Genomic DNA, 14,339 nt, shown 5'->3' with positions numbered 1-14,339 from the left:
TGCCCAAAACATGTCCCTTTTTGTCCTTTTTTATATTATAGGGGGACACCCTCCCTTTCTGCCCCTTGTTGATGGCATAGACCAGAACTGGAAATACATTATACAAGATGACAGTGGGTATCTGGGAATAGGAAAGGACGTAGTGCCAAGATATCAGTTGTTGTATTGGGACCAGGAAACAATATCATGGTTGTGCGTGCTCAGTTAAATTAAAACAAAACATGTTTTATCTGAGATACTATGGACCATGTGAAGGTGGCCATCTTGAAAGACATCACAGGCTATGACATTGCACTGAGCATGCTCAGTCAATGCTTTATTTATGGAGACCGTACAGATAAAGTCATGTTTTAATGAATGACATCACTCTGGAGCATGTGCAGTAACTCCCCAGCTTTCTAAAAATAAAAGAACAGTGATTTTGTGAAACAACTCATTCCTTCTACTTTTTTTTTCCTTCATCTCCTAAACAAATTATTTCAGACCCTGTTGTTTGATGGTAGGGTTGCCAACTGGCTCCAGGTTTTCAGGACAGCTTGGTGCATTTCTGATTGTACCCCACGTGCAGGGACTTGTAGTCTAAGGAACTGCAATACTGCAAGTCCTATATGCAATGCGGTAAAACCAGAACTGTATTAACCTGCCCTGAAAATTTTGAGCCAGTTGGCAACCTTATTTACTGGCAGCTTTTGCTTTTCTGTACATACCAGGCATTTTTACTTAGTAGCAAGCATAGGCAAAGGATTTCAGTCTATTAATTTCCCCTTTCTGCCTGCAGCCAGCACAGACAGCAGACCCCAGAAATGCAGTCTCTTTTAGTGCAAAATACAATGATATCAAAGAAGCAGAGAAACCTTTAAAAGAACGAGCAGTACCAGAACTGTGTAAAATGTGCTGAAAGCTGCACAAAATGTAACTATTTTTCAGAAAATAATAAAAAGTGATCGTTTCTTAACACTATTTAAAAAGGAAAAAACAATATAATAGACTATTGAAGTGACCCAAGATGTATTTTGGAAAATAACAGCAGGACTAGGTATAGAAAGTCATAAGCAGTTTTATTTTTGCAATCTGGGTATGTTTTGAATAATATCCATGATAGAAAATGATCTTTTTTTATGTGTATCCCTTTTCCAAACTTACATAAAATTGACAGCATGATTGATTTTTGTTGACCCAATGCATGCTGATAGCTGAAAAAATAAATAATAGTTTCAGTGTATTTCTTTATAAAGTGTGTGTATCTTTTGTGATAAGCAGTAAATGTGACAATCTAATTCTCAGATTTTGTAACAAAATATTTTAATTTGATTCTCAGGACAACCAAGAATATGCCTAGATGCCTTAAAGCAAGACCTTAATAGTATGAGAGGATCATGCAGATATTATTTTCTTTTTCACTGGGGATTGTGATCATTATTGAGTATTTTTAGCAGAAAGGCTTTGGAAAGCATGCGAGCCATTTTTAAGTTTCTAACAGCACCAAAAACTGTAACTTATTACTTTGGCTTGACAAGCTTGCATATGTTGCCAATCTAGTTTCTCTTCCTTATCTGTATATAATCATAGAAAAAAGGAATATTCAAAGCATTTTTTTTTCTGAAAGATTCACTGAACCTTAAATTTTCCCTTTCTGTTTTATCAGCACCAAAATCTGAGACACTTTCTGTAATCTGAATTTTTAAGCACATTGATTCATTGTAGGTAATTAAATATCTCACCCGGCAGCATCTCACAAACGCAATACATGAAAATTTAGAGAAACAATTCCAATGTTGCAAAGTAAAAGAAAACAAAAATACATTGAGAAAAGTAAACAAGAAATAGTTGAATCAAACATAAACACCACATGGAGCAGGCCAAAGACCCATAAGAAGCAGCAAGCAAGACCTACTACTTTAATGTTGCGTCGGGAGGTAGACCCTTGGCCTGGTGCAAGATTGGTAGGCTCCCTGGTCGGACCCAGAGAGCACCTGCCACCAGGAGGCGGAGCACAGGAGGAGACAGAGGCTAGCTGGAGCTTCACCAATAGCAACCCGGGATTCCCTCAGGTTGAGCCCTTGGTTACACAGGCCGCTTGGTCTTAGGTGGGCCTCGCAGGATCTCCGAGACATAAAGTTCAGGGGTGTGCCCACCACAAACAAGGGTGCGCGGTCGATGTTCAGGTCAGGAAGTCCAGGAGCCTGAGAAGGCCACAACAGAGACTCTGAATGAAGAGCAAGAATCAAGGCCAGAGTCAAGGATAGTGTGATCAGTCAAAGCAGGGGTCAATACCAGTGCTAGGGTTTTGAGGTGTTTGAGTGGATTCTTAGGTACTGTGGCAGATGACCACGCCCACGGGGAGGAGCCCCGTGGGGAACCACAGTACTGGGCTAGACTCAGGACGCACAAACACTGAATTGTCTTTTATTATACAGCAGATGTAAGCCACCAGAGGTGGCAGTAGTGAGCAGGTTCTGAAGTAGCAGTCCAGGAACCCTCGGCAGAGGGACCCTTCTCTCCAAGTTGGTATAGGGACGTCCCGGTATAGGTTTCCCAGCACGGCAAGGCTGTAGATGAGATAGACTGAGAATTAGATTACTCACTAGATGGTAGCTATGATGTAGAAGGTTTCCACCAGGCAGAGGTGGATGGTTCCAGGCATCAAGGCAGGGAGAGCAGGCCCTCGAGGAGCGAGTACCTGATCCCAGTAAGGCACCTGAAAGAAGGGCCCCAGAGGAGCAGTTACCCAGGTTAGTAGTTAGTAACTTAGTAGTTAGTAGTTAGTTAGTAGTTAGTTAGTAGTTAGTTAACTACTAACTACTAACTAATTAGTAGTTAGTAACTTAGTAGTTAGTAGTTAGTTAGTAGTTAGTTAGTAGTTAGTAACTTAGTAGTTAGTAGTTGAAAACTTGGCTTTTCAAAAAAGCATTTCCAAGCCTTGAATAAAACCTCCTCTCACTAGCACTAACTCGTATGCAATAATGGAATGTAAACACGAATCAACCAACCTCAAACCCTCTCTCACTAATTCCTGCTGAATATTTATCATACTATGACCATTCACAACTGTGTCATATTTATTCATTTGATTACCTATGTACCGTTTCATAGTCTTATTTTTTCACTTGCTATTCTAATGTATCAATAGGCTGAAATGTAAATATTGTGCTGTTCAATTTCTCCCCTTCCATCCCAAGTTTATTTTCCTTGTTTTTTGTAACTTTCCCTCTCCCTTTTTCTGATTCACTGTATTTAAAGTTCAAGGTTCTTATTGAAAATATTGTTTTTTACGTTACGTTATGCTTTACACTCCTTGTTATTTGTAAACCGGGTTGATGTGATGCCTATCATGAAACTCGGTATAACAAAAACAATAAATAAATAAATAAATAAATAAATAAATAAATAGTTACCCCGAAGGGCAGAGAGAAAGCTTCCAGGGGTTGCACGGAAGCAGCAGAGCAGCGTAGACCGGAGGAGTCAAATCCGAAATCCAGTCCTTGCTAACTCGGCAGAGTAAGGTGCAAAAGATGTGGCTGGCTTTGGCAGCCTCTATCTGGAGTGTCCAGGATCTGTTCTACGAAGAGGAGGGTAAGTAGACCATGGTTCCCGAAAAAGGGAACCTTTAATAGGAGTGTCAGCAGGCCTCAAGCAACCCCTCCCCCCAAAAAAATCAGCTAACCCACTCTGGAAGCTGAAGCTCTTGGAACCATGCACACTTGCAAAAAAACAGAACAATTAGGCCCACTTCAAGTACTAGGTGGAAGAGCATCCAAGTTCAGGAGGTGGAAAGGGTACACTACAGGCAGATATCTACTCATCCAGAAATGTGACACATCGTATCTGAGGTCTAATACTATCAAGTTTCACATCCTCCTCTCTTAACAGAAGGAATAAATTGTGGGAGTCATAGGTGGAAAGCCCTTTGAGTAAGCGTGAGGCCATTTTCTGTTACGAGCATGGACCCTTGGCCTGAGGTTGCGTTGGTGCTAGCTATGGGGTAAACCCCCACAGGTCCCAACTGTCAAGTGGCGAGACCAGACGGGAAGCAGAGGCCAGCTGGAGCTTCTCCACTACCAGCCCACATTACCCGCAGGTTGAGCCCTTGGGTGCCGGGGCCAGCTGGTCTTAGATGGGTCTCTGCGTGGATGATCCTGGAAACATGGCTAGACAGGGCGGAGGCAACAGAAGCTGAAGGCCCGGGGCAGGAAACCGAAGACGTGGTCATGTTTGGTCCAGAGGCAGGTGGCAGAATACGTGGTCAGGTCCCGTCCAGAGGTCAGAGGGAGACTGCAGAAGGCGTGGTCAGGATGCAGTCCGGGTCAAGAGCCAAGGTCCATCCGAGGGAAGAAGGACAATGTAGTAGGAACTGGAGCACAGGGACATGAACTGGGAATCCAGAGCAGGAGCAGGAACAGGAGATGGATGCAGGTACAGGAACACAGGAACAGGAACAGCAACTCTGGAACTCAAGCAGACAATAGCGAGGAGATTTGTTGCCAAAGCAAGCTCTGACTTGCCCTTATATACTATGGGCTACTGATGTTATCACTAGGGGGCATGGGAGCTTTTCACGCTGCGGCCCCTTTAAATCCTCGACGATGCGCGCCTAGGAGCAGGGGCCGAGGAGGAAGGCTGTGGCAGAGTGGTTGACATGGTGATATTCCCTCGCCGCAGATGGCAGGCAGCCAGAGAGGATGGCAGAGTTTTCAGCGCGGTTGCATTCCCCCACCGCAGAAGAGAGAATGGAGGACTGGTTCGGGTTGAGCAAGGCAGTCGGGAAGTAACAGGCCCATGGCGGCAGCCACCCGCCACGGCCAAGGTGAGGAGGGAGGAGGTCTAGTGCTGGAAGTTAGGGGCAGGCCCCTTGGGAGCGAGAATTGTAACATTTTCTCCCCATATGATACAATTGTATCTCTGAGTCACCCTTTGTAAACAGTAGAACCACAGGATCACTTGTGTTGAGAGACAGTCTGTGCAAAATGGAATCACACACACACACTGCCTGCTCTGGGGTACGCATTAGAGATGTGATTCGGCCGAACCTTTTGGTTCGGCCTTTGTTATTGGCCCGCTGCCGGAAATTTTGTTTCCTGCGGTTCGGGACGATTTTTTTTCGGCTGTCCCAAACCGAAACCCCCCACCCCACTCCAACCCTTCACATTTAATTAATTACAATCCCCCACCCTCCCGATCCCCCCCAAAAATTGCCTAAAGTCCCTGGTGGTCCAGCGGGGGTCCCGGGAGCGATCTCCCACTCTCAGTCTGTCAGTTCCCAGTAAACAAAATGGCGCCAGTGGCCCTTTGCCCTTACCATGTGACAGGTGCTATCGGTGTCATCCATTGCTCTTACCATATGACAGGGGCTGGCCAATGGCACCGAAAGCCCCTGTCACATGGTTCTCTCTTCAGTGTACATTCCATTTACCATTACACGCTGTCTCCTATCAGTCAACCAGTTTATAATCCATATAACCACCTTGGTGCTCACTCCCAAGCTTCTCATTTTCACAAGCCTCCTTTGCAGGACTACCCCAAACCAAATGTGCCTGATACTTCACTTTCGATGCATATCCAGCATAGCTCTCTGCTTCAACGGCAGGGGAGAAGAAAAAAACTGATACCTCACGCATATCCAGCATAGCTCCCTGCTTTAACGGCAGGGGAGAAGATAAACAACCAATAAGGGCTGTATAACATAATCTGGGTAAAAACAAATAAGCATGGGTGTAGCTTGCTTATTGCGGCGGTTACTACCCCTACTACCTCTAACTAATCAAGCTAGATATTTCACTTGGATGCAGCTCCATCACCGCTCTCTACATTAATGGCGGGGGTGGAAGGGAATTAGAACCAAGAGCTAAGAGAAACAGATAAGTATGAGAGAAAAAATGAGGGAAGCTTGCTGGGCAGACTGGATGGGCCATTTGGTCTTCTTCTGCCGTCATTTCTATGTTTCTATGTTTCTATGTTTCTATATCAAAAGCTTTGCTGAATTCCAAGTAAATGACATCGAGTGCTCTTCCTCAATCTAATTCTCTAGTCACCCAGTCAAATAAATCAGTCATAATTGTCTGACAGGACCTTCCTCTGGTGAATCCATGCTGCCTCGGGTCCAGCAACTTACCGGATTGTAGATAGTTCAGTATCCTTTCAGTAGTGTCTCCATTAATTTTCCCACCACCGAGGTGAGGCTAACCGGCCTGTAATTTCCAGCCTCCTCTCTGCTACCACTCTTATGAAGCGGGACCACAACCACTCTTCTCCAATCTCACAGCACCACTCCCATTTCCAGGGATCTGTTCAAAAAGTCATTTTAGTAGTCCTGCCAGGACATCTCTTGAGTTCTTAGTATCCTGGGATGTACCTCATCCGGCTCCATGAACTTGTCCACATTCAGTTTTCCTAGCTTTTCCCAAAAGAAAGTATGTCTATCACATTCTCTTCTACGGTCTTGTCAACCATCAACAATCCTTCTCCAGGGTCTTCTTTAGTGAACACCGAATTGAAGTATTTGTTTAATATTTCCACCATTTCCTTGTCTGTCTTGACACATTGCTCCTCTTCACCTTTCAGGCTTTCCTTGTTTCTCTTATATATCTGAAAAATGTTTTGTCTCCTCTCTTTATCTCTTTGGCAATCCTTTCTTCCACTTGACCTTTTGCTTTTCTGATTTCTTTCTTCATCTCACTCAATTTCACCAGGTATTGTTCCCTGTGTTCCTCTTTTTGGGATCCTTTATACCTCCTGAACGCTGATCTCTTTGCCTTTATTTTTGCAGCCACCTCCTTTGAGAACCAAATTGGTTTATTTTTCCTTGTACTTTTGTTTACTTTTTTAATATATAGTTTTGTTGCCTTTGTAATAGCTCCTTTTAATTTAGCCCACTGTTGTTTTACCTCACCCATTTTCTCCCAGTCTTCTAGTTCTTCCTCCAGTTACATTTCCATTTTGTCAAAGTCCATATTTTTATAATTCAAAACTTGGGTCTTCATGTGACTTCTTTTCATCTTATTCATGATATCAAACCATGCTGTCTGATGATCACTTGTATTCAGGAGGGCACCTGTCCAGACATTAGAGAGCTTATCCCCACTTATGAGCACTAGGTCAAGTATCAGACCCTCTCTCATGGGTTCTATTACCATTTGTTTGAGCATAGTCCCTTGGAGGGCATCCACTATCTCTCTAATTTTCGTAGATTCCACAGAAGGGATACTCCAGTCTACATCCGGCAGGTTAAAATCTCCAAAGAGCAACACATCTCCCTTCTTCCTTATCTTTTTGATGTCATCGATCAGATCTCTGTCCAGCTCTTCTGTCTGAATTGGAGGCCTGTAGACCTCACCAATGTAAATGGAAGCATCATCATCTTTTTTTCGGATAGCCCATATTACTTCTTCTCTACCCCACGTCTCTTGCATTTCAATTGCTTGGATATTGTTTCTGACATAAAGCGCTACTTCTCCCCCTTTCCTGTCCTCTCTGTCTTTCTTAATAAGTTAAAGCCCAGGATGGCTGTATCCCAGTCATGTGACTCCATGAATCATGTTTCTGTAACAGCAACCATGTCCAGGTCCCTTCCACCATTAGATCCTGCAGGTCTGGGATTTTATTGCCCAGACAACGAGCATTTGTGCTCATAGCTTTCCTTTCAACTTGTGGCAATAAGAAAATTGAGAGACAGGTCTTTTTGAACCTATCTCACAACCTACTTTCAGGAGAGTAACTCACCTCAGGGGCAAATATCTATCTCCTTAAAAAGATTTGGACTATGGAAAATAAATCCACATGCAGTATCCAAATTCAGCAGAGAGCGAAATGCAGAATTTAAAATAGACTAAATAGTGAGAGAGAATGCAGCATAACAGTGAGGAAACTAAAAGAATATCTGGCCAATCTGTCACGCTGATTCAAATGTTTAAACCAGTGGTTTCCAACTTGTGTGCAATGGCAGAACGTTAGGTGTGCTGCAAACTTTTGGCCCCAGTGCAGGGAAGAAAGGAGTGGATCGCAGTTTCTTCTGCTGTCAGCAGCAAAATCTCTCTATCTCCCTGATGTTTTCTGCATGATGACCTACCACCAGTAACAGGAGCCAGCGAGCAACACTTCTTACCTGCTGCCTCCTCTTCTGCTGGCTTCCCACTGAAGTTGGAACCACACAAATCCCCAGTCTTGTGAGGCCATGCCAGCTCCTTGCAGATCAATTTGGACCCCCTATAAGATTATTATGAGCTCATGTAAGCTAAAGTGTACCCTCCACAAAGGCTATTTTTCCCCGTGCTATTCCAAACTCGTGGAAAGCTTATGTTCCCTTTGTGCCATACATGCTCCAAGACTGTTCATCAGGGGAAAGTGCACACCACCCAGACAAGGAGAGGGCCCTAATAGGGATGTGATGTCCTATGGAGATGGACAAAGCTGCTGCAAAAAGGTGTGTTGTCATTGAAATCTTTGAAATCTGGCACTTTGAACAAAAATGTGACTGTATCTTTTCAGTCAACGTTTAGGAGTCCATAAACATAAACCTGCATCAAAGTGCTAGAATTCAAATATTTCAATGAATATATGCCCTTTTGTGATGGTTTCTTAAATCTTCATGGTGCACCAAGTCCCTGTTAGGACCCTCTCCTTGTCCAGGTGGGGTGTGCTTTTCCCCCACTGAAGGATCTTGGAGCACGTATGGCACAGAGAGAATATATGCTTTTGATGTGTTCTGAATGATAACACCAGGAAAAAGAGCCCTCGTGGAGGGTACATGATGCCTTAAACAATCCCAAAATAATCTGAGAGCTAGTTGGCAACCCTAGGTGATTTGGTTGCATCGGTGGGAATGAGAGTGGCACAGTTGGAGGGGGAACTTAACTGGCTAATGCACATGTTCAGCACTAGCTAGCTAAGAGGGGTCATTTATCAAAGTGCTATATGGCGTTTTTGCATGCGAAAAACACCTTTAATGCATGCGAAAACGCATGGTGCAATGCAAATTAGGAAAAGGAGAGGAGTTTAGGGTGGGATTTGTGGGCGAGAGAGAGAGTGAGAGAGAGCGCCTAGCTATAAGGCCCTCATACTAGATAGGTATTTATACTTCTATATGAGGCCCACCTAGTTACTCGAGGTGATGGACTCTCTACCTGGGTAATAGGGATGTGAATCGTTTTTCAACGATTAAAATTATCGTCCGATAATGTTTATATCGTCTTAAATCGTTATAGAACACGATACAATAGAAATTCTAACGATTTATCGTTAAAAATCGTTAAATCGTGTTAGTGCGCACTAACTCGAGTTAGTGCGCACTAACTCCCCGTTAGTGCGCACTAACTCGATTTAGTGCGCACTAACTGAAAATGATACAAATAAACACTTTCCAGGTCACTGAAGGTCAGTTAGGAATGAATATGTGTTCCTATTGGCTGGCTGCCCTCTTATCTATTGATATTACCAAGGTTACCACTGAGGTGATGGTTGGGGGGATGGGAAATGGAACTGGAAACTAACGAACACCAACAGAAAATGAAACAAAGTGTTCACACTTCCCAGGTCAGTAAAGGTCACTTAGGAATGAATATGTATGTATGTATTCCTATTGGCTGGCTGTGCTCTTATCTATTGATGTTACCAATATGGTTGGGGGGATGTGAAATGGAAACAGTTGGAAGCTTGACAAAAAAAGTAATGTAATGATCAGCACTCACGTGACTAGAACTTGTTTGTTTATTATTTTTGTTAGCAGGCACCTGAAATGCTAGTGCATGTTGAATTTGCCAATCACTGTGCATTTTAGAAAGGTGGTCCTGGCTGGAACTGTACACAGTTCAAATATATGTAATTGATTGTTGGTAAGTGTATTTTTTAAGTAGCCACACTGGCACCAGTATGTTTACTTTTCCTCCTACTTAACTCACTAGCTCAGCTTTGTAAGAAGGGCTTCTCTGCTTGTGTGTTGTTTTTGTTTGGTGTGAGGAGAGCAGAAACATCAGATCTTTATTCAATCTACTACAGTCATCTCTTACAGTGCCCTATCCCTATTAATACCAGGAGTGTTGTGATCTTCCTGCACACAGTGCCCTAACCCTGATACCAGTCTGAGACAGCTCCCTCCCTGCATTACTAGTGAGAGGCTGGCTTCACAGACAGGGGGGAGCTGCCTGACCCTCACTCCTGACTTCCCCCATGTCCCAGCTAGTGAATGGTGTGTGGGTGAGGGGGGGGGGGAGGATGGTGAAGTCTGAGACAGCTCCCTCCCTGCATTACTAGTGAGAGGCTGGCTTCACAGACAGGGGGGAGCTGCCTGACCCTCACTCCTGACTTCCCCCATGTCCCAGCTAGTGAATGGTGTGTGGGTGAGGGGGGGGGGGAGGATGGTGAAGTCTGAGACAGCTCCCTCCCTGCATTACTAGTGAGAGGCTGGCTTCACAGACAGGGGGGAGCTGCCTGTCCCTCACTCCTGACTTCCCCCATGTCCCAGCTAGTGAATGGTGTGTGGGTGAGGGGGGGGGGGGGGGTGGATGGTGAAGTCTGAGACAGCTCCCTCCCTGCAATACTAGTGAGAGGCTGGCTTCACAGACAGGGGGGAGCTGCCTGACCCTCACTCCTGACTTCCCCCATGTCCCAGCTAGTGAATGGTGTGTGGGTGAGGGGGGGGGGGGAGGATGGTGAAGTCTGAGACAGCTCCCTCCCTGCATTACTAGTGAGAGGCTGGCTTCACAGACAGGGGGGAGCTGCCTGACCCTCACTCCTGACTTCCCCCATGTCCCAGCTAGTGAATGGTGTGTGGGTGAGGGGGGGGGGGAGGATGGAGAAGTCTGAGACAGCTCCCTCCCTGCATTACTAGTGAGAGGCTGGCTTCACAGACAGGGGGGAGCTGCCTGACCCTCACTCCTAACTTCCCCCATGTCCCAGCTAGTGAATGGTGTGTGGGTGAGAGGGGGGGGAGGATGGTGAAGTCTGAGACAGCTCCCTCCCTGCATTACTAGTGAGAGGCTGGCTTCACAGACAGGGGGGAGCTGCCTGACCCTCACTCCTGACTTCCCCCATGTCCCAGCTAGTGAATGGTGTGTGGGTGGGGGGGGGGGGGGGGAGGATGGTGAAGTCTGAGACAGCTCCCTCCCTGCATTACTAGTGAGAGGCTGGCTTCACAGACAGGGGGGAGCTGCCTGACCCTCACTCCTGACTTCCCCCATGTCCCAGCTAGTGAATGGTGTGTGGGTGAGGGGGGGGGGGGAGGATGGTGAAGTCTGAGACAGCTCCCTCCCTGCATTACTAGTGAGAGGCTGGCTTCGCAGACAGGGGGGAGCTGCCTGACCCTCACTCCTGACTTCCCCCATGTCCCAGCTAGTGAATGGTGTGTGGGTGAGGGGGGGGGGGGGGAGGATGGTGAAGTCTGAGACAGCTCCCTCCCTGCATTACTAGTGAGAGGCTGGCTTCACAGACAGGGGGGAGCTGCCTGACCCTCACTCCTGACTTCCCCCATGTCCCAGCTAGTGAATGGTGTGTGGGTGAGGGGGGGGGGGAGGATGGTGAAGTCTGAGACAGCTCCCTCCCTGCATTACTAGTGAGAGGCTGGCTTCACAGACAGGGGGGAGCTGCCTGTCCCTCACTCCTGACTTCCCCCATGTCCCAGCTAGTGAATGGTGTGTGGGTGAGGGGGGGAGGGGGGTGGATGGTGAAGTCTGAGACAGCTCCCTCCCTGCATTACTAGTGAGAGGCTGGCTTCACAGACAGGGGGGGAGCTGCCTGACCCTCACTCCTGACTTCCCCCATGTCCCAGCTAGTGAATGGTGGGTGGGTAAGGGGGGGGGGGGGGAGGATGGTGAAGTCTGAGACAGCTCCCTCCCTGCATTACTAGTGAGAGGCTGGCTTCACAGACAGGGGGGAGCTGCCTGACCCTCACTCCTCCGGGGTATTGTGATCTTCCTGCACACAGTGCCCTATCCCTGATACCAGGGGTGTTGTGATCTTCCTGCATGCAGTGCCCTATCCCTATTAATACCAGGAGTGTTGTGATCTTCCTGCATGCAGTGCCCTATCCCTATTAATACCAGGAGTGTTGTGATCTTCCTGCACGCAGTGCCCTATCCCTGATATCGGGATGTGTGCAAGAAGATCACAACACCCCCCGGTATCAGGAATAGGGCACTGTGTGCAGGAAGATCACAACACCCCCAGTATCAGGAATAGGGCACTGTGTGCAGGAAGATCACAACACCCCTGGTATTAGGGATAGGGCACTGTGTGCAGGAAGATCACAACACTCCTGGTATTAATAGGGATAGGGCACTGTGTGCAGGAAGATCACAATACCCCTGGTATCAGGGTTAGGGCACAAGTTCTAGTCACATTGACTGATCACATTGCTTGTTTTGTCAAGCTACCAACTGTTTCCATTTCCCATCCCCCATATACTGTCAGTAGGAAACTTGGTAACATGAATAAATAAGAGGGCAGCCAATAGGAATACATATTCATTCCTAAACTGACCTTAACTGACCTGAAAAGTGTCAAATTGTATCATTTTCAGTTAGTGCGCACTAACTCCCAGTTAGTGCGCACTAACTCCCGTTAGTGCGCACTAACTCGAGTTAGTGCGCACTAATCGGAAAAAACGATTTTTAACGATTTTTTAACTAAAAAATCGTGCCTAAGACGATTTTCTTGCCCTGCCACACGATTTCTATCGTTAAGACGATATGGAAAACGATTCACATCCCTACGTGGGTAACATCAAGCTAGGTTGAGGGAACATTGTACAAATCTCATCTTTGGGTGAGTTTCCTTATTCCGAAGGTCATCAAATCTTTACAAGAGTGCACTGTTCTGTTCGTATGTCGCACTCTGAATGTCAAAGTGGCCCCTAACCCCTACACTAATACCAAAACCTCACCTCGAGTAGCTAAGTGGGCCTCATAGAGGTATAAATACCTAGCTAGTATGAGGGCCTTATAGCTAGGTGCGCTCTCTCTCTCTCTCTCTCTCTCTCTCTCTCTCTCTCTCCCTCCCCCCCCCCCCCCCCCCAGTGGTTGTGGGTAGGAAATACAACAATTCTGGCACTTATTACCATAAAACACACCCCGTTTCCTATTGCATGCGATATTTATTTAGTGCATTTTGATAAATCCAGGCCCAAGTTAGACAATATCTCTGTGCACAGGATTTTGCTATCTTAAATATATGGAAATTACTATATAAATTTGTAGTTTTCTGCAGTGTTGGAAGCATACCTTATCTTCAATAAGTCTAATGAATTCCTAAAACTGGAAAAGTTATACTCCTTGTAGGGATGGAAGATATGTATGTTATAACTAGGGCTATTTCAGTAAAACTTAGATGTATAGCAAAACAAAGTTGGTGGAATTTGTTCTTTACCTTAAGAATAAAAGCTCACAGCACCTTAACAGTTTATACTGCAAGACTAGGGCATATAGTTGATAATTTTAGCAGATTGTCCAAGACTGAAGAGCCTAGAGAATGAATGCAACTTATTTTGTCTGTAAGGCACATTAATGGACCATTACCTGCTATTAATTAAGTTGACTTAGAAAATGGCCACTGCTATTACTAGCAACAGTAACATGGAATAGTTTTTGGGTACTTGCCAGGTTCTTATGGCCTGGATTGGCCTCTGTTGGAAACAGGATGCTGGGCTTGATGGACCCTTGGTCTGACCCAGTATGGCATGTTCTTATATTCTTAATATGAAGAAGGATTACACCTTAGCTGCTCAAACATTTTGTAATCTGTGAACAAATGGAGGATGCAGGTTCTAGTGGTGCAAGTCTGGAACTTTCCATTGGCAACATTAAAAGTAAAGTATTCATTATGTCTCTGCTGAATCCTTGAATTAACTTCAAGGACATGATTCGGTATTTAATTCATTGCTTTTTATTTTACAGCAGTAATATCATTTTTTTATAACTCTTTAGTGTCTGCCTTTCGACCCAAGCAGCTGTTCTTGGTAAAGTTAAAAAAGGCTGACCGTGGGGAGCTGTACAAGCAGGCAGAGAGGTGGTCCCTGCAGGATCTAAAGACAGTGGATGGGAAGGATGCCATTCAGGTAAATTACTTAATTATATTATTTCATCTCAGAAAGTAATGATTTGTAGTTGTGTCTTCTGACATGCTGTTTGTACTGTTTTATCTATATTCTTATATCTAATACCATCTCTTCAAAATAATGTATTCTAATAACTGTTAATTTAAATATGTTCTTTTTATTTTTAAAGGACATGGCAAGATCATATTAGCAGTGAGAACACTGCAACAACTAAAACACAATCCATTGAAACATCCTAATGCATTATATAAAGCTGTCCCAGTGCATCTGGATCCTATCTGTATTTGAGTTAACAGTCTTT

General features: G+C 45.2%; 1 protein-coding gene across 1 annotated transcript in view; it reads left to right on the top strand.

Moving 5' to 3' along the window:
• Positions 1-14,339, top strand: part of LOC115094721 (exocyst complex component 1-like) — a 340,680-nt gene that overhangs the window by 18,980 nt on the left and 307,361 nt on the right. Inside the window, exon 3 of the mRNA XM_029607978.1 lies at positions 13,908-14,038. Coding sequence (XP_029463838.1) covers positions 13,908-14,038 — 131 coding nt within the window. The remainder of the gene's footprint in view (positions 1-13,907; positions 14,039-14,339) is intronic.

The sequence above is a fragment of the Rhinatrema bivittatum genome, chromosome 6 (genome assembly GCF_901001135.1).
Source record: "Rhinatrema bivittatum chromosome 6, aRhiBiv1.1, whole genome shotgun sequence".
NCBI lineage: Eukaryota > Metazoa > Chordata > Amphibia > Gymnophiona > Rhinatrematidae > Rhinatrema > Rhinatrema bivittatum.
This window is presented reverse-complemented; position numbering and strand designations above follow the sequence as displayed.